Genomic DNA, 17,669 nt, shown 5'->3' on the forward strand with positions numbered 1-17,669 from the left:
CACACAGTCATTTGAAGTATTTTTTAAGTTATAACCAAGACCTTTCTCAGTACTCCCCTCAACGTGACTTTTAATTATGTTTATGCGTCAACTGCACATTGCTGCCGTTCTTAAGTTCAAGCTTTAATTACTGATAAGAAAGCGCATCACAACCGACTGTGCAATCCACCATTTTAACAAGCCCCCCCCCCCCCCCCCCCCCCCGCATTCATTCTTCTGCTCCTTCTCCTCTTGAACAACTTTACTTCAAGCCTCGAATGAATCACACACAATCTCATAAAAACGGCCAGTTATTTCCACTTCCATCATCTCTGCACACCAACTGCTATGGTTGGTGAACGCAGCCTAGCCCTCCCCCTTACTGCGCCCTCCCCCAAACCCCCCTGCCCTCCCTCCGGTCCTCAGACGACCTCAGGATAGTTATCGTACGTTGAACGGCACAAAGTTCGACGGGACAGCAAAGAACCACCGGACACGCAGAGAAGTTCATAAAAGAAGCAAGGGTTTAATTTACAAGTTTACTAAATGTACATTTCTTTTTAAAAAGTGTCATTATACACAATAAATACAATACAAAATTAATCTGTAATACTATACTTCAAATTCTCTTACGGTCTTATTTTGTACATTATTGTTTCCTTTTTTGTCTTCATGTCAACGCATCTGCGGTGTGGTGTGTTGTGAGTCACTGCTCACCAGGATGAGAAGGGAAACTAAATGATAACAGTGCCATGGAGGAGGCAGACAGTGACAGAACGTAACCATGGGGATCAGTCCTTAAAACACAACAGAGGGGGGTGGGAGGGGATATAGGAAGACAGGCCTGCCCCCTACTGACCAAAACGTAGAACATGTCAGGGCATTTTGATGCAGAAGGGGGTCAGGGTTGGGTTAGGCATGGCGGCGGTGGGTCTAAAACATGAACCAGGGTTCCTTTTTTTTCTCTAAACATAAATCAAATCTCCTTGTTACATGTTCATTTACATCTCCTTGTTACAGAACTACAACTCCCAGGACCGACTACGATGTAAACCGTGAGACAAGCGGCCTCGAATGAAAGAGACCGACCTAAAGTAATGACCAGAGTGAGGAGCAGATGTGGTACCAAACTAAACAAAGGATCAATCGATTTGTGGGAAACCGACCAAAGAGCGGGGAAAACCAAAAAGAGTGGGTAAACACAGACGAGAGTAGTACGAGTATGAAAGGAGAATTCATAGTAACGGGATGTCTTTCCTTCCATCGGGTGCACGACTGCAAAAACATAAAGTAGACTAAACAGGAATTGAATGCAAACCACAAGAAGTGTATTTTATGTAGATGGGACATCCATTTCAGCCACAGTGGAACAAAAGGACACTGAGAACAGCTGTGTTGTCTTGGTTGGGCAGTGTTTGTGTACAGACAGACAGAAGGTTATGCATTAGGCATCGTGTTGCTCTAGGCATTGAAGAGAGAGATGTAGGGAGACCCCCGTGCTGTTTTGGGGTCCTGACAGGCACTGATAAGGAAACCCAGAGACAATTGATCATGTGTTGTGTTTATTTGCGTTGTCGATCCGTGTGTTTGTGCAGTTGTGTGCAGGCCACAGTGTGAGGGGAATGTTTGAATGAGGGGCTTGTGAAAAAGAGCACAAATGGGAGGCTGAAAAAAAATGAAACGAAGTAATGGACGACATCAGCGACGATTCCGCGTTGTAATTCGACCATCGTTTCGGATGGACACACGCATACACCCGGACCCGACGGACACGGTCGTGAATCCGACGCGGCCGATTGGCTGCGTGACCGTCCTCTTCCCAATCCGGACCTCCTGTCGTTGTCAGGCGTGCGTGCCAGCCGGTAAACAAAAGACATTTCTGGTGCGATTCAAATGGACTGACAAAGTCAACACAGCTGGGCAGAAAACAGTGAAGTAACAGTGAGGCCGCGCCCAGGCCCCCGTCCGCCCTCAGAGTCTATGTCTCTCTCTCGACGCACCTCGCTCTCCGTCGCCCCCCCCCCCCCGTGTAAGTCCTTCCAGGGGCCCGCGGCCCTTTGGGGGGGGGAGGAAGGATGAGGAGGAGGGGGGGGGGGGGGGACACTGTTATCTGCTGTGGTTCTGGGGGACCAGGCTCCCGTTGTGGCCCCGTCCCGGGATGGGCATGGGCGGCCGAGGGGCCACCAAGGCGGGCGTGGAGGCTGACGAGGAGGAGGACGACGAGGAGGAGGAAGGGGGCTGGGCCGGGGCTCTGTGGGAGGGGGCCCCGGGGAGCGGGTTGGGGTGCTGCCGGGGCCTCCCGCCCCCCTTGAGGTGGCGGGCGGAGGGCCCCTGCTGCAGGTTGAGGATGCTGTCGATGGCGCACTGCAGGTGCTCCGTGAGCGTGTCGTCGGGGGGACTGCCGCTGGAGAAGCTGGCGTTGTCCATGTCGGGGGAGTCCGACTTGCAGCGCTTGGCCGGCAGCGAGGAGGGGTCCCGCGCGGGGGAGGCGTCCGGGGAGGGCGGGCCCGGGGCGTGCTGGTCCACGCGGTACACGGCGCCCGGCCGCGGCCGCTGGCTCTTGCCGCTCGCCCGCTTGTAATGAGTGATGGCGCCCGGGTGGTCCGGCGTGGCCCCCGCCTCCGCCACCGGCTGCCGCGGCTCCTCCCCCCCCCGGACGGGCAGCTGGGGCAGGTGGGGGTGGGTTGGCTGCTGTTGCGTCGTCTTGACGCTGCGGCCGAACGCCTCCTCCACCTGCTCCAGCCGGCCGGGGGGCCCCTCCTCCCTGCTCCTCTTCCCCTCCTCCCTGCTCCTCTTCTCCAGCTTCCCCTCCTCCCGGCTCCTCTTCTCCACCTTGACGCTGGCGATGACCGTGCGCTCCGGCGCCGCCGCCACCACCACCGGCGGCGGCGGTGGCGGCGGGGGGGCCGGGGGGGCCGGGGCAAGGGGCAAGGGGGAGGGCTCCGGTCGGAGCGGGGGCGGCGAGAGCTCGGGGCGGGGGTAGGGCAGGCTGTCGTCCCCGCCCCCCGGCACGCCCGGCCGCACCCGGGGGCTCACGTTCTCCCGGTACGTCTTCCGCAGCGGCAGGCGGCAGGTGGTGGCCTGGGGGGCCGGGGCCGGGGCCGGGGGCGTGGGGTTGCGCTTGACGCCGCCCACCTCGTGGTGCTCCAGCGTTCCGTTCATCTGCGTGGTGGAGGAGGAAGAGGAGGAGGAGGAGGAGGAGGAGGAGGGAGGGGGCGGGCACGGCAACCGGGTGTGGGACGAGGAGGAGGAAGAGGAAGAGGACGAAGGCGGAGGAGGAGGAGGAGGAGGAGGGGGGGGAGTCGCTGTGCTAGAGGGGGCCGAGGCCCTCGGGGGCGGGTTGGACTGGGCGGTGGTCACCGTGGCGACCGACGGCGCCGAGGGAGCGGGGCACGCTTGGGACTGAGTCCTGATGACGGTGGGGGGGACAGTGGGGGGGACGGCGGGTTCTGGGCGGGGCTTGGGGGGAGGCGTGGCACTCTTTATATGGGGGTTGGGCGGGGGCGGGGGCTGGGGGCCGGGCTGCGGCTGGGGCGTGGGGTGGGGCGGGGGCGGGGGGACAGTCCGGGGCGGGGCCTGGGGCTGGGTCCTCTGCTGGGGGGGCGTGTGGACCGGGTCCAGCGCCGTGTTGTGGACCACCTTGCGGAAGCCCGTCTGGTCCTGCTTGATCTTGAGCTTGAGGCCGATGCGGCTGCGCGCCTCGTACGTCTTGATGGGCGGCTTGCTGGTCCTCTGGGGCAGCGCGTCCTCGTCCTCCGCCGGCCGCGACCGGAAGGACGACGAGGGCGGGGCCCGGCCGAACGAAGAGCTCTGATTGGCCGGCGGCGCCGCTGGCCTCGGTGCCGCCGGGGCGGCGGCAGCGGTCAGGGGGGCCGGCGGTGGCGGAGGCGGAGGGGGGGCACTGCTGCTGGCCCAGGACACGGACGCGGACCCCCCGCCCTGCTTGATCACCAGCTTGGTGGAGGGGAAGGGAGAGTGGGAGGCGGGCGGGGCGGGCGCGGGGGCTACGGGCGCAGCCGGAGCGGGCAGAGGGACGGCTTTGGGAACCACAGGGGGGTGGGCGGCAGGGGGCGGGGCCACAGGAGGCGGTGCAGGGGGCGTGGTCTCTGACGCGAGACCCCTGGCCGGGCTCGGGCTGGGGTGTAGCCGCGACGTAGCCGCCGCGCTCTCCAACATGCGGGCGTTCGCCACAAACTCCTCTGTAGAGAGCGAGAGCGAGAGAGAGAGAGAGAGAGAGAGAGAGCCAGACCTCGTTAGCTTTCAGACCTCCAGGTGTATCAATCAGAGACCAGAAAGACTCTAATGCTATTGGACCACCACGAGTCTGTGTGGCGACATCTGCCACAGTGTTGACCGACATGCAATGCATATGAACATTAACCAATATCTGCATTTGAACCTGTGAGCAACCGGACAAGACGACTGTGTCAGTATGGATGTCAAATTAAATCGTTTGGAGCCAATTTCAAGGTAGCGAAGAAACAATAGAAAAATTTAAAAGCCATCGTTTCATTAATGCCCCCACTCGAGTCTAACCACAGTTTGTGCTACCATCTCATGGATTGCTACTACTCACCTTTTGGTGGCAAATAACACCAATAACTAAAAGTACAACACCAATAATCATCATACTATACAATAATAATGGACAAAATCATAATAACAACTGTCTTCAGGTTGGCTACTCTAAACTTTCTAAAGCAGTCGGTGGTGAAGGCTGTGTACCTGGTCTCTCCTTGGCCAGCACCCGGTCCTGGCCCAGAGTGAACTTCTCCTCCTGGATGAACATCCGGTCGATCATCACCATCTCCGCCGACGGGCCCATCCTCTGCTCGGGTTCAACCACACACACACATAATCCACCAGGTCAGGATGCATTCAGGGTTATCACACACGCACACACACAACCCACCAGGTCAGGATGCATTCAGGGTCATCACACACACACACGCCAACTTTTCCATGATTTTTTCCGTACTCACTTATAAAGGAAAATAGCTTAGCATGACGGTTGCGTCCAACAACTTCTATCCTCTTATCTTACCTTGGACTCAGCGAAGAGCAGGTGGCGGTATTTGTCCAGCATAGCCTGCGTTCGCTTCAGTAGCTGACAGGACACGCTCTCAAACTCATCGTCCACTGAGAGAAAATGAGGGCATGGAGAAACAAGTTATCTTCCACGTTGATCCGTGGATCCACGCACATTGAAGTGGCTCTGATACCTGTGCTTGCTCCTAATAACAGAATATCTGTTTAATTGGGCGCAAGGAGGCTACATAAACATTTTAGATGCAGTGAATGAAATAGAGGAATAGATTTGGGTGATTTCGCCGTTGTTTACGCGTGTGCCAGGCGAGCTCGTGTGAAATGCTCTGAGGCAGAATTGGCACAACAACGGCCCTTTGACAAATGATACTGGCAACAGACTTTTTTGTGAAGCCAAGAAGGACAGTTACAAACGTTTGAACACCCAGAACGTTATTCAATTAAAATCAAAATGGCAAAATAGAGCATTTTAGGCATTACCAGCACTACCCCGTTGGACCTCCATCAATAATGATATAATACGTGGTTCTTGCATTAGCTGATGCGTTCAGACCTATGGTTGAGGAACTACTGGTACGGTGAGAGGCACCCCGTCCCAGTGGACGCTGCGTGCGGTGGGCCTACCTCTCTTGTAGTCCTGGCTGGAGTTCGCCGTGCCCTGGTAGAGGTGGTAGGGCAGCAGTCGCTGCAGTGTGTCGTCGAAGGAGTTGAAGGGGACGCTGTAGTTGGGGTGGAGCACCGAGCCCTGCTGCTTCCTCAGCTGCTCCAGCATCCTGCTCACACACACACACACACACACAGGAGGTCAGGCACAAATTCTATACCATACCGACTCACTAGAAGATCAGTCATGACTAGTCGATACCAGATATACGTCCATTCATGACTAGTAGATACCAGTACACCATATCATGACATTTCTGTTGGTTTTTATATGATATAATGTGATAAATAACATGTAGCATTGATACATTTTTACATTTCATTCCAGACCAAATGAACACCTTAATGCAAAGCCATAGTGGTCCTCGGGGACATTCAGGATACATTTATATATACATGCAAGATGTATACATACGACCTAGATCCACATCGTTCTAAGGCGTACCTGGCCTCTTTACTGGGCTCCGCACTGAAAGGCATCTTCACTGTAGGGATCTGAGACACAAGCAGATGACAAGCCGTTAGAAAGCGAAAACACACACACACACACACACACACACAGAATGCATGCTGCTGTACACGGTACCACATATATTTTAAGTCATCATCATATCCCCCTTAACATTTTTCTAAAGTGATGTTTGGTGAACTGAGAGGCAGGTCATGAGAGAGCAGGTAGCGGTCAGGGGCCATCTTGCTCAAGGGTGACTCCTTGATGGGGATCGAACCAAGTAACTTTCGGCAGTGAGTCGAACCCACCCCCTCCCCATTAGCCACTATACTATCCCGCCCCCCCCCCCTGTTTAAGTATATAATACGATCCACCACACATTTACAACACCTGAAAGGGGCAATACCAAGAGCGAAAACAAAGGCGGTATTAGGTGGGCAGCGTCTGCCTCTCTCTGGTACCTGTGTGTGGACGGGGATAGGGGACTGGAGGCTAGGCATTTGGGCCAGCATCTGGAGCTTCATCCCCCCCAAGGTGACCCCCGCGCCTCCCACGGCGCTGATCACCCCGGGCGTGGTCTGGACCTGCGGGAGAACCGGAGAGCCGGGTGAGGCCGGGTCGCTGCTCGGAACACGTGGATGTGCTCGTGCGAATGGTTCCAGCGGTGGTTTTGGATGACGAGAGGAAAAGGCTGTTGTGATGTGTAACGAGGTGCGTTTAACGCTCTTAGAATGCATTACGTTATATCCAATTGCTTATGGTTTATAGATTATGGAGTAGGAGTTCAAACAAAGAACACAAGGCTCTAAAGATTAATAAGGATATTCAATGACATGATATACATAAAGGTAAGATGTTGAATTCTTTATCGCATGTGCAATATGTAATGCCTAGCTTGTTGTCAAGGTGTCAGCTCTATGAGGATCATTATAACCCACAAAATAAGCAAATAAGATTGTACTTCTCTTCTTATCTCATCTCACCAGCGGAATATAAATAAATATGTCATATTACCCAACACAAGACGGCTTTGATATGAAGATGATTCACTTTGGTCCTAAATAAGATGGCGGACCCTGGGTGGAACAGAGAGACGGAGGCGGGGTTGTGTTGTGTGGGGGTGGGAGGAGTCACCCACCTGTGCAGGCGGCGGGGTGAGGCCGGCTTGGGCCATGGATGGTGGGAGTACCGCCCCAACCGGGCCTTGCATTATGACATAAGGAAATAATGAATTATTCAAAGGAAAATGCATTGACTCATAAACATGCGAACACTGTTTGGCTTGAATCTACATGATCATCGGTCTTGTCTGTTAACGCAGTTTTTCATCAGTCTTTAAAAAGGGTGCTTTTGAAAATAAAATGATTTGATTATGATTATTATTACAGCAGAAGTACAGAATATGACTACCCTATGGGATGACGCCAACGTGTGTTGAGGCGTGCGTGTTGAGGTATGCGTTTGTAGCGTCGCTCAGCCGGACCACATTCCACGTTACCTCACAACGTCCGGGCCGGCTCTGTGAGGCCGCCCCGTGTGTTTGATCATGCATTGTGTCGAACCGTGCACGGCGGACATTCCAACGTGCACTGGTGCCCACCTGGGAGTACTGGAGTTTTGACGAGCACAGATTTCGGTTGCAGCAAGGGGGCCCCCGGTGGGGCTGGGGGGCCCACAGGGCCCGATGACGACAGCATCACCGTCTCAGCGGACGGGTCCTGCTGGGAGATGAAATGAGCTGGGGCCAGGCTTTGGGGCTGAGGGGCGGGCTGGAGGGAGGCGGACTGCTTGGCCTGGATCAGGATACTCTGCTGGACCTGGGAGGGGAGCCAGAGGTCAGGCCCTGAGCGCACGCACCATCGACCCGCAGACAGACCCATCAATCACTCGGATTCAGGATTTGCCATCCTAAAGGTGCCGGTCCAGAGTTGATCCGTTTGATCGGTAGCACGAGCGAAACACGGCCAGGGTTTTACATTGAAAATCTGGAATAGGCCAACACATACAGGACGTACTGAATGACAACAGGTATGCGGACTCTGAACAGACGCTAAACGAATAAATAGTGCAAGTGAAGTAATAAATATTCAAGAGGCAAAGACAAAAGGACAACTGAATGGTTCAAACTTTTCTGGTAATAGTATATGACCTATTCTGACTCCGTAAGTCATCGTCATGTCCAGCAGGGTTGGGAAAGCTTATAGTGCTTGCAGCCACAAAAAGCAGGCGAGCAACAGTCAGTGACTTGCAGTTAGCCTGGGCCCTACCATAGGACGGCCAGCAAGAAGGTAACTTTAGGAGCAGTTGTCAATGGCAACCTCTGGTTCTGGTCGAATTTTGAGAGGCACAATCCTTTGACAACTCACGAACCAAGATTGCTGTATCGCAAAGCCGTAAAAACGGTCCTACACTTAATTGACATTGCTACTATACATTACATATTCATATTGAGCAATAGATTTTAACTATATTCTTATTTGTCATATTTATTCTTACCAATTACACATTGTTCTATCAATTCCTATCATGTCCTGTACTTCTCATTATCGCTGGCGTAAACCCTTCTGGAAGCTACAACAGCAATCAAAACAAGTGTTACAGCTTCGGACATGGTGTAGGGGAGAGGGTAGCTCTCTGATTGAACTGCTTCACTCCTCACCTCTCCACTGTGACAGACACCCAGTGTGTGGTGTACTATCTGCGACACACTGTCGGCCGTGCATTACCCAGGTGGTTCTCACACCCGTGCGGGTGAGTGAAGAGTGTTACACACCTGTGTAGCACCCAGACAGTTTTGTAGCACCCACCTGGGGGGGTGTAGCGAAGGCGCTCAGCGTGAACCACTCACTCAGGCTGGGGGGGTGCCAACAGAAGCATGCTACACTAGCTGCAGCACGTTTTTCAACCCTGAAATTAGCTTAGGGTTTTCTGACCCATACTGCCTTGGTAAATAATAATAATAATAATACATTTTATTTCAAGCGTCTTTCATGTCACCCAAGGACACCGTACAGTAAAGCTAAAACTAAATGGTAATAAAATATCATTAGACATCAAACAGGGACAATAGAACTCAATAAATACTCAATTACATCAATAAAAAAAGGACGTCGACTGCCCCGAAAAGGCGCTACATCAACGCAACGAAAACTCATTCCTAGGCATTACCTGGTGCAACTTGTCCAGCAGCTGCTTCTGCTGCGGGGAGGGCTGGGAGATGGTGGACAGCGTCTGGATCTGGGCCGCCACCAGCTGCAGGTGGTGCTGCTGTTCCGCGCTCAGCGGGGCCGTGAGCACCATGGGCGTGGTGGGTCCGCTCATCACCGAGCTCACAAACTGGTGCTGGAGGGCGGGGGGCGCCGTGGGGGCCTTGGGGGAGTGGGAGAGCGGGGGCCTCTCCTGTTGGAAGGGGGAGGGCTGGGACGGAGGCCGGGGCGGAGCCTGCAGCTGGATTTGAATATGAGTCTGCTGCGGTTGAGGCTGTTGGGCCTGTAGTTGTTGCAGCTGTAGCTGTAGCTGCTGTTGTTGCAGCTGTTGTTGTTGCTGCTGTTGTTGCTGCTGCTGCTGCTGCTGCTGCTGCTGCTGCTGCTGCTGCTGCTGCTGCTGTGGGGACCCCGGGATCTGGTTGTGGACAATGTAGAGGGGCTGGTGGGAGGAGGGCGTGCAGGAGCGTGAGGGCGTCTGGGACTGGGGCTGGGGTTGGGACGGGGGGCGAGACTGCTGCTGCTGTTGGTGGTGCGGGGAGTGGACGTGCTGGCCGAGGGCTAGGGGGGACGGCGAGGGCTGGGGGCTGTCGGCCCGGGGCGCCGCCGGCACGTGGGCGGTGAGCACCGGCGAGGGCGACATGCTCTGGAGCTTCAGGGGCTGCTGATGTCCGCTGGAGGGAACCTGCAGCGGTGGAGCCAGAACACACTCGCACCATTTAGCACAAAGTGGGACACGGAAATGTTCTTATGGGGCCAATGGGGTCGCCCTACGAGGATAAAGCACGCTTGGACACAAGGGGAGGTATATAGCACAAAATGCATTTAAATTCAGATCAAGCAAACAGTTCTGCAAGCACAAAACAAGGGTAGCGGCATCTACACGTTTCTGACAGAATAAAGTAAGGGGAAAAAAAAAGCAATATTAAAAAAGGATCCGTATTTTTCCATTACATAAATAAAGGTGCTTCTAGTTCAAGTGGTGGTAGCTGTAACGTCTGCGGCCAGTGTTCTGCAAATTATTACATCAGAAGGAGCAGTGATCAGTTGGGGAAGCCAAAAGGAAGGGACACAACAAGCAAGCCTTGATCTGGGGACTGGGGGGGGGGACAGGGGGCGTGGCTAGCTGCACAGGGGGGAGTGGCTTATTCAGCTGGTGGGATGGCACACTGGTCCAGCTGTATATATCGACTACTAGGGAACTAATAGCAAAAGGCTGGAACAGGAGTGAGGAAAGGAATGGACCCCTGGGGATTAAATGACTATGTGCAGATGAAAATCTCAGCCAGCAGGGCTGGATGTAAATGGTGGGAAAGAGAGTGAGAATTGGCTGTTACACTGTTCCCATCATTGCCGTGTGGAGTGTTACATGACAGTTTGGTTACGTGTGGTTATCAAATGATTATGGAATACATGCTGTGCGCACCCAAAACCAGGCCAAACGTTAGCATCCAGTAATTAATGTGAGAAAGTATGCTGGGGTTAATGGGAGGTGACACCTTCAGTGAATCAGCCGAAACTTTTATCTAAAGACATGCAAAACAGCTTCTTAGATATATAAACACCACAGAGCGGGGACAATGGGCAGTAGGGAGAGAGAGAGAGAGAGAGAGAGAGGGGGGGGAGGGGCCATGCGTTTGGGCACTGATGATGCAAGGTATTCAAAAATGCAAAGCAAACACACAACAGCACCCAAATGAGGAAATGTGAGCGGAGGGAGTACCAAGCACTGGGGAGGGAGAGCGCGCAACGTAGAAGGAGGGGGATAAGAAGAGGCAACAGGGAGGAGTGCTTCAAGGAGGACACACGGCAGGGATCAGTGGCGGCAGCAGCAACATTGGGGGCGGGGCTTAACATAAAAGGGGAAGGTTTGGGATGGGGGGGGGGTCTACCTGCTTTACCACCATGCGGGAGGGGCCAGGGGAGGGGCCAGGACTGTGGGCCACCTCAGACTCAGCTAATTGGCTGTCATGGACTGAGTGGGCCAGGCCAGGGTGGCTGTTGCTGCTGACGATTACAGACGCCGGCACGCCCACTGAGGGGGCGGAGCCATTCTCTGACTGGTGCTGCTGCTGCTCCTGACACCAGGAGATTTACCAGGACGGGGAATGGCGGAGGAGGGTGGGGAGGGGGGAGTTGGAGGGGGGGGAGGAGTCAAATAGTAAAACCAGAGAGAGGTCAGACCAACATGTCACTCTCGTGCAGGTTATCTCATGTTCAGTAAGTCAACACGGCAGCAGAGGCGGTGGCCGGCGGGGCTGCGGGACTGACCTGCTGGAGGAGCATCTGCAGCGACTCCTGGCTCAGGATCATGCTGGCGCCCTGGTTGGTGTACAGGACGCGCCCGGGGCTGTGCTGGGCCGCCGCCGCCAGGCCCACCGCGGGCACCGTCGCCGTGGTCACCGACATGGACGGAGAGGAGCAGGGGATGGAGACGGCCGACTGCATGGTGAGGACGGACGACTGCTGGGGGACGGGCTGCTGCTGCTGCTGCGGGTGGCCCACCTGCTCCGTGGCGCCCCCCAGCGCCGTGATGCAGTCCCCCGCCAGGGCCAGGCCCCCCGCGCCGCAAGGGACCCCGCCCGCCGGGGGCTGGAGGGCCGGCTGGAGGCTGACCGCCGGGCTCAGCCCCTCCACCTGGCCCAGCATGGTCAGGGAGTTCTGGAGGGGCATGCCCTGGATGACCGTCTGGTTGTGGGCGGCGACGGGGTGGCTCTGGGTGTGGCCGGCGCTCTGGGCCAGGGAGACGGGCATCTGAAAGAGCGTGGGCTGGCCCATCTGCCCCGACTGCAGCTGGATGGGCCCCGAGAACACCTGGCTCAGGTTAATGTTCTGGTTGGCCGCCAGGATCTGGTTGGTGATGAGGTGGCCCCCCGGCCCCTGGCTCGTTATGATGTGGCCCCCGGGGTGCTGGGTGAAGATCTGGCCCCCGGCCTGCAGCTGGAGCAGCTGGTGGTTCTGGCCCTGGAGCATGGACTGGGAGGGGATGACGATGCTGCCCTGCTGGTTCAGCAGGTGCACGCTGAGGGGCTTGCCCGAAGGCTGGCCCGGCTGCTGCTTGAACACCTGCTGGAACTGCTGGCCCTGCGAGGGCCCCTGCGCGCTCAGCACCATGTTGGAGCCCGGCTTGCCCGTCAGGAAGGTGACGTTCTGGGCCCCCGACACGGGGAGCTGCTGCAGCCCCAGGGCCTTGGCGGGGTCGCCCTGCAGGGTGTGCGGCGCCGCCTGGGGCTGCGGTTTGAAGCCCTTGGGCTGGAAGGCGCCGCCCTGCGGCGGTTTCGGCTGGATGGGCGTGGGCGTGCGCTGGATGATCACGTTCTGCATGATCTGGCCTTGAGTCTGTGTTTCCATCCCGGCGCCGGCGTAGCCCATCAGCCCGGCGGGAGCCGTCATGGCGCCGCTGTTGCTGCTACCGGTGTTGCCGGCGCACACCGCCGGCCCGTTGAGCGCCGGGGACCCGAGGGCGGCCTTGCCGCCTTGGATAAGAAGTCCGCCGCCGGAGCTCAGAACAGGGCCGCCGAGCCCTGCCTGCGGCCCCGCTCCCGACACCTCCGGCCCGGGCTGGTGCAGCTGGTAGCTGCCCATGGCCTTGGCCAGGACGGGCTGCCCGGCCTGATTGATAGTCATGACGGTGGGCTGGCCCACAACCTGAATCTGTCCGAGCCCCAAATGACCCGACTGGCTCCCGTTGGGGAGCCCCTGGAGGCTCGGGATGGGCTGAAGGGTGACGTTGCCCAGGCCCACGGGCTGCATGAAGGGCTGGACGCTAATGGCTTTGTTCATGACCTGGGGCTGGAGGTGCAGCCCCTGGTGGGCCAGCACCGAGCCCAGCATGTCCGCCGCCGCCGCCGCATTCGGAGGGGCGCCTATGCCCACGGCGACGGCGGCGGCGCCGGACAGGCCGCCGTCGGGGAGTGTCTGGACTACCTGCGTGAGGCCCGGGATCCCGAAGGAGCCCAGGTCCAGCTCGGCCTCCGCCTCCTGCAGGCTCTGCTCCGTGATGTTGGCCTCGGCGAGGCTCTGCTGCAGGATGTCGCAGGGCTCGTGGTTGCCCCCCATGCCGTTGATGCCGCCGCCGTCGCCGCCCGGCGAGCCTCCGAGGATGTCGTCATCCTCCAGGAAGTCCAGGTCCACGCTGACCCGGGGCAGTCCGGCCGGCTCACTGACCGACAGCTGGATGACGGGCTGGACCTCCGGAATATGGCCCTGGGAGAGAGAAGAGGGGAGGAGGGGGAAGGGGAGGAGGAGGAGGAGGAGGAGGAGGAGGAAGAGGTGAAAGAGGAGACGGACTTGAGGAGGTTGATGTTTAAATGGGGTGATCTGAGGATGAGTCGAGCGTCCCGGTAGGGGAGATGTCGTCGTAGCAACTGAACCCCCCCCCACTCTGACCTATGGCGTTGGCGATCAGGTCTCAGGCGATGGAAGCTTGGAGAAGGTGGGTGTGTGTTAGTGGAGTGGCAGAACAGGTCAGGGAGGGAGGGAGTGGGGAGAACGGGGACGGCATGCTACACAGACAGGATGGAGATCAGAAGGGAGGGAGGGGAGGGGAGGAGGAGGAGGAGGGTGGGGCGTTACTCACCCCAGCGGAGGAGAAGAACGAGCTGGAGGGGTCACCCGAACCATCCAAAAGGTCGTCAGTGTCCAACTATAGACACACCCACCCAGGATAGGACAGACAGAAAACCAAACGCACCCAAAGCCACCAGGACAGAGAAACAAGACCGTCAAACAGAGGAGGGCAAAGAAAGGACAGCACAGACAGCAGCCAAGGATTGTAAAGAAACAGGAGATAAATAGGGGAGAGACGGGGGCAAGAGAGGCAGAGCCACAGTCGGGAGGTGTTAGTATAGGCATTTCTCATTTTGTGAGTGCCCAACACAAGGGGGAAGGCAAGCTTGATTTGGGGGAAAAAAACAAGGAGGTTCCCCAAACAGAAAAGATTAACATAAGCAGAGGGGCGTCCAGGGAAACGGTGAAAAAAAAATGATAGAAAAAAATAAGGCGGGGGGGGAACGGACTGTGACAGGTCAGATGTTTGAGGTCGAACCAACGCCGGTAGAAGTTCTCTGAAAGGGAACCTCTGTCGTGAGGTCTCAAGTCTATGTGTCGTTGATACTCACATGGGTCTCTGATCCATGAAGAAAGTCATTGAGAGCTTCTGGGTCACTGTAACAGAAAAGGTGTGTGGGGGGGGGGGGGGGGTCATGTTAGGAAGGTCACGCCAGGACACCATCAACATTCAGTATGTTAGGACGCAAGAGGGAGAACATGATGTACATCTTACCAAATTACATCTAGCAGGCACCTTCCGTCTTCATCATCCATGTCAACTGCAACAGAAAAACACCAATCTCCATCACCGTTTCGTAAACCGTCTCCACAGCCTTTTGCACTATTAAATAACTACATGTCCCCCCTTCAAGGCAATTAGAGAGACAACACTCTACTAAGGAGGGCTTCACGGCAGCCCAACTGTCAGCTCTGTAAAGACAACAAGTATTATGAATTTAATCAACACGTTTGTTTTTTGCTCTTCTCTACCTCTACACAGATTACCTGATTTGTGCAACATCACAATTTCAGGCAAAAAGTGTAAACCTTGAAAAAGGAGACACTGCTTCAATTGATCTCAGATTTTAAGTCTTGATTGAACACTCCCGACTGTGTCTCGGTTTCCTTGAGGAGTATAGGAGGCCCAGTATAACCCTGGACATAGAGAGATGATATATCTAGGTAACGCAACCCCGATATTTCGCCTAAAGGAAGAATCCACACGAATTGCATAAATCTAGTGCTTACATACCTGTGATTTTTTATCTGGCAAACAAACTGCCAGCCCAGTATATGTATTTTTGTAGCCAATTTAATAAACAACACCTAAAGTGTCTAGAGTCATGGAAGTAGTGGAAGACCTCCTAAAACACACCTGTAAAAACAAACCTGCTTTGTTGTATACGGGGAAGGGGCTAACCTAACAATTGTTAATGCGTGGCACTTGGTTCTATGAACATCCTCCCTGTACAGACAGCGATATATTATTTCAATTTCTTCTGTCAAATGTACCTATTGTAAGTCGCTTTGAATAAAAGGGTCTGCTAAATGCCCCAAAGGTAAAAGAAGTTAAAAAAACGACAACAACTAAAAACTAGTAACTCGGGTCCGATTCTGTTTCCATCACCCATTCCTGTGACCTGGGAACCAGCAATGCCAGGAAAATACTATCCAACAAGTGGACTGTCATTCATCTGGAGGAGAGTGACATCAGGTAGTGGTTGGAACGGTGTGTTTAAAGCCAGCGTTGGCAGCTTGGAATGGGCACTGAGGTTGTGTTTGAGAGATGAGATCACTAGAAGCAAGAAACATGGAGGGAACACAGTATGGAAGGAATGGATAGAACTGGCATACCCATTAAAGAAGGGGTAGCCCAATAGTAGCAGTAGGCTAATATAATCTGTAGGTGTAGCCAATTAGCTATAAATTAAATAGATCTTCATCGTTATTATGGCAGATAGCAGTACATTAATAAATACTCCATATTTTGTTATGATTGTTATGATACAAGTATGAGATAATTCCTTTAAAAATATACTGTTTTCCCAATAATATTTATTTGTTGTGGGTTGTTTAGCCCTTTCCTCCCAGATTGAATTTTTTCCATTTTATTTCCTACCCAAGGATAAAAAATTGTATTCTTCGCAAAATCTTCCAATTTGAAATGATTAGGCTTGACCAATCAGGTAGGTGCAAATTATTGTTATTATAATTCAATCAGCTAGAATTGTAAAAAATATTGACCTAACAAAAAGGATCAAATCTGCCTCTGAGAACCAGAAAGACTGCATCAACATATTAGAATAGAAATGTCACAATTGCCATTGCCAAACTTTTCACTATGATCATAACATTTTCCTAGAGGACCCATAACATCTCGCACACCAACTCCAATAATAATATATCCTAATAATTTCACTGTACAATGCCATTGTATTAACCTGTTGCAAACAAGGGAACAGTATAATATAACTGCTATTGAAATTAACTAATCCCATCCAATTAAAGACAAAGCCCATCAACGCAATACTGTTGGGACTCCTATAGCATTATTTGGTGCGTTAGTTAATTTCGTATACACAACACACAACACAATTAAGAAAAAATGACTGTGAAAATACTGTGCAGTTGCAATATTTGTTACATCATCGAAGAGTTTTGCAGTTCCTCAAATAACAAAAACCAAAACCATTAACTTCACAGAACACAATGTCCTCACGACTATTTGACACAACTCGTATAATAACGTACAAAAACATCCTCGGTCGTTGTCTGACGCTATTGACAGATCCAGGTAACAAGCAGCCACCGAGCTTTGCCGGCTACACAACAAGAAGCAGCGGTGGATTCGGAGACAACAAGCTGAAAACGCGCGGTTTTCATCTGCTCTGACAAGGGGTTTTAAATCTAGCGCTCACAGAAACACACCACAAAGTCAATAATAGCACGTAGCCGCTATCCAGGAGACAGTAACACGGGGTTCCCCTGTATTTGGTGAGGTATATGGTAAGCACAGTGAGGGTAACATATACCCGGTTGCCGCTCTAAAAGGACATCATCGTAGCCATTATCAGAGAACAAGCAGTGCGCAGGATATGAATGGACACTGCAAACAGCTTGCTACGGGGTAGCTGTTTCCAAACAGCTCTGCATGCATTTATTTTACACTCCTTTGCAGTTCGTTACGCACACGTATTTGAAATATACAATGGTCGCTTTCAATTAGCAAAGCGAAACAATCATGTATTGCAAGCTGGGTCGTCTAGTTGGTATTTTTGTTAGCTATGTGGTTAGCTGAGCTAAGCTAGCCAGCTATCAACAATATTCAGACGTACGGCGGCTAATACCTTTGACATTCAAAACAACCCACTGTATCCCACCATCCGAACCATTATGTAGCCCAGAAAATACTTTGTAGGACGAACAAGTGGTTGTCGTTTGCTTGGAAAGTGCAAAACAATTGGGAAGCGTTCTAATAAGGGCTATCCTTGCAGGCAAAATATGAGTAAATGTTGGGAATAGTCTTGGATCAGAGAGGAGCTATGCTTGGGAATATCGGGGGGAAATTAACACATTTCCCCGACCACGTAGAACCGTGGCATCTCGGGCACGGCTGTAGTGGGGTTTGAGACCCCGTTGCAATACGCAGATGTTGCAGTTTAATCGCAGTTATTTAGATTAATAGATAAATCGGTACGTTGTACCAAACTCACCCGAGACGGTAGAGGTGCAGGCAGCGCGGGGTCTCCGGGTCTGCCTCGCACGGGCCCAGGACC

At 53.9% G+C, this 17,669-nt stretch overlaps 1 protein-coding gene across 5 annotated transcripts; it reads right to left on the reverse strand.

The window, feature by feature from the left end:
• Positions 1 to 481: 481 nt before the first annotated feature.
• On the reverse strand, positions 482 to 17,666 carry bicra (BRD4 interacting chromatin remodeling complex associated protein). Of its 5 annotated transcripts, none has more exons than XM_030380332.1 (15): positions 17,607 to 17,666; positions 14,627 to 14,672; positions 14,463 to 14,508; positions 13,922 to 13,987; positions 11,614 to 13,548; positions 11,235 to 11,414; positions 9,308 to 10,027; positions 7,740 to 7,956; positions 7,278 to 7,342; positions 6,601 to 6,723; positions 6,134 to 6,183; positions 5,650 to 5,798; positions 5,024 to 5,118; positions 4,705 to 4,810; positions 482 to 4,178 (listed from the first exon to the last, which is right to left on the reverse strand). In XM_030380332.1, exons 2-15 carry the CDS (start codon positions 14,665 to 14,667, stop codon positions 2,086 to 2,088), a joined length of 5,886 nt encoding a protein of 1,961 aa, XP_030236192.1. In that variant the 5' UTR covers positions 14,668 to 14,672; positions 17,607 to 17,666; the 3' UTR covers positions 482 to 2,085. The 5 variants fall into 5 exon arrangements, with proteins under 5 accessions (XP_030236192.1, XP_030236191.1, XP_030236190.1 ...); XM_030380331.1 differs by having other exon boundaries at positions 4,705 to 4,807; positions 11,235 to 11,420; XM_030380330.1 differs by having other exon boundaries at positions 11,235 to 11,420.
• Positions 17,667 to 17,669: the final 3 nt, after the last annotated feature.

The sequence above is a fragment of the Gadus morhua genome, chromosome 16 (assembly GCF_902167405.1).
Source record: "Gadus morhua chromosome 16, gadMor3.0, whole genome shotgun sequence".
NCBI classification, from domain to species: Eukaryota; Metazoa; Chordata; class Actinopteri; order Gadiformes; family Gadidae; genus Gadus; species Gadus morhua.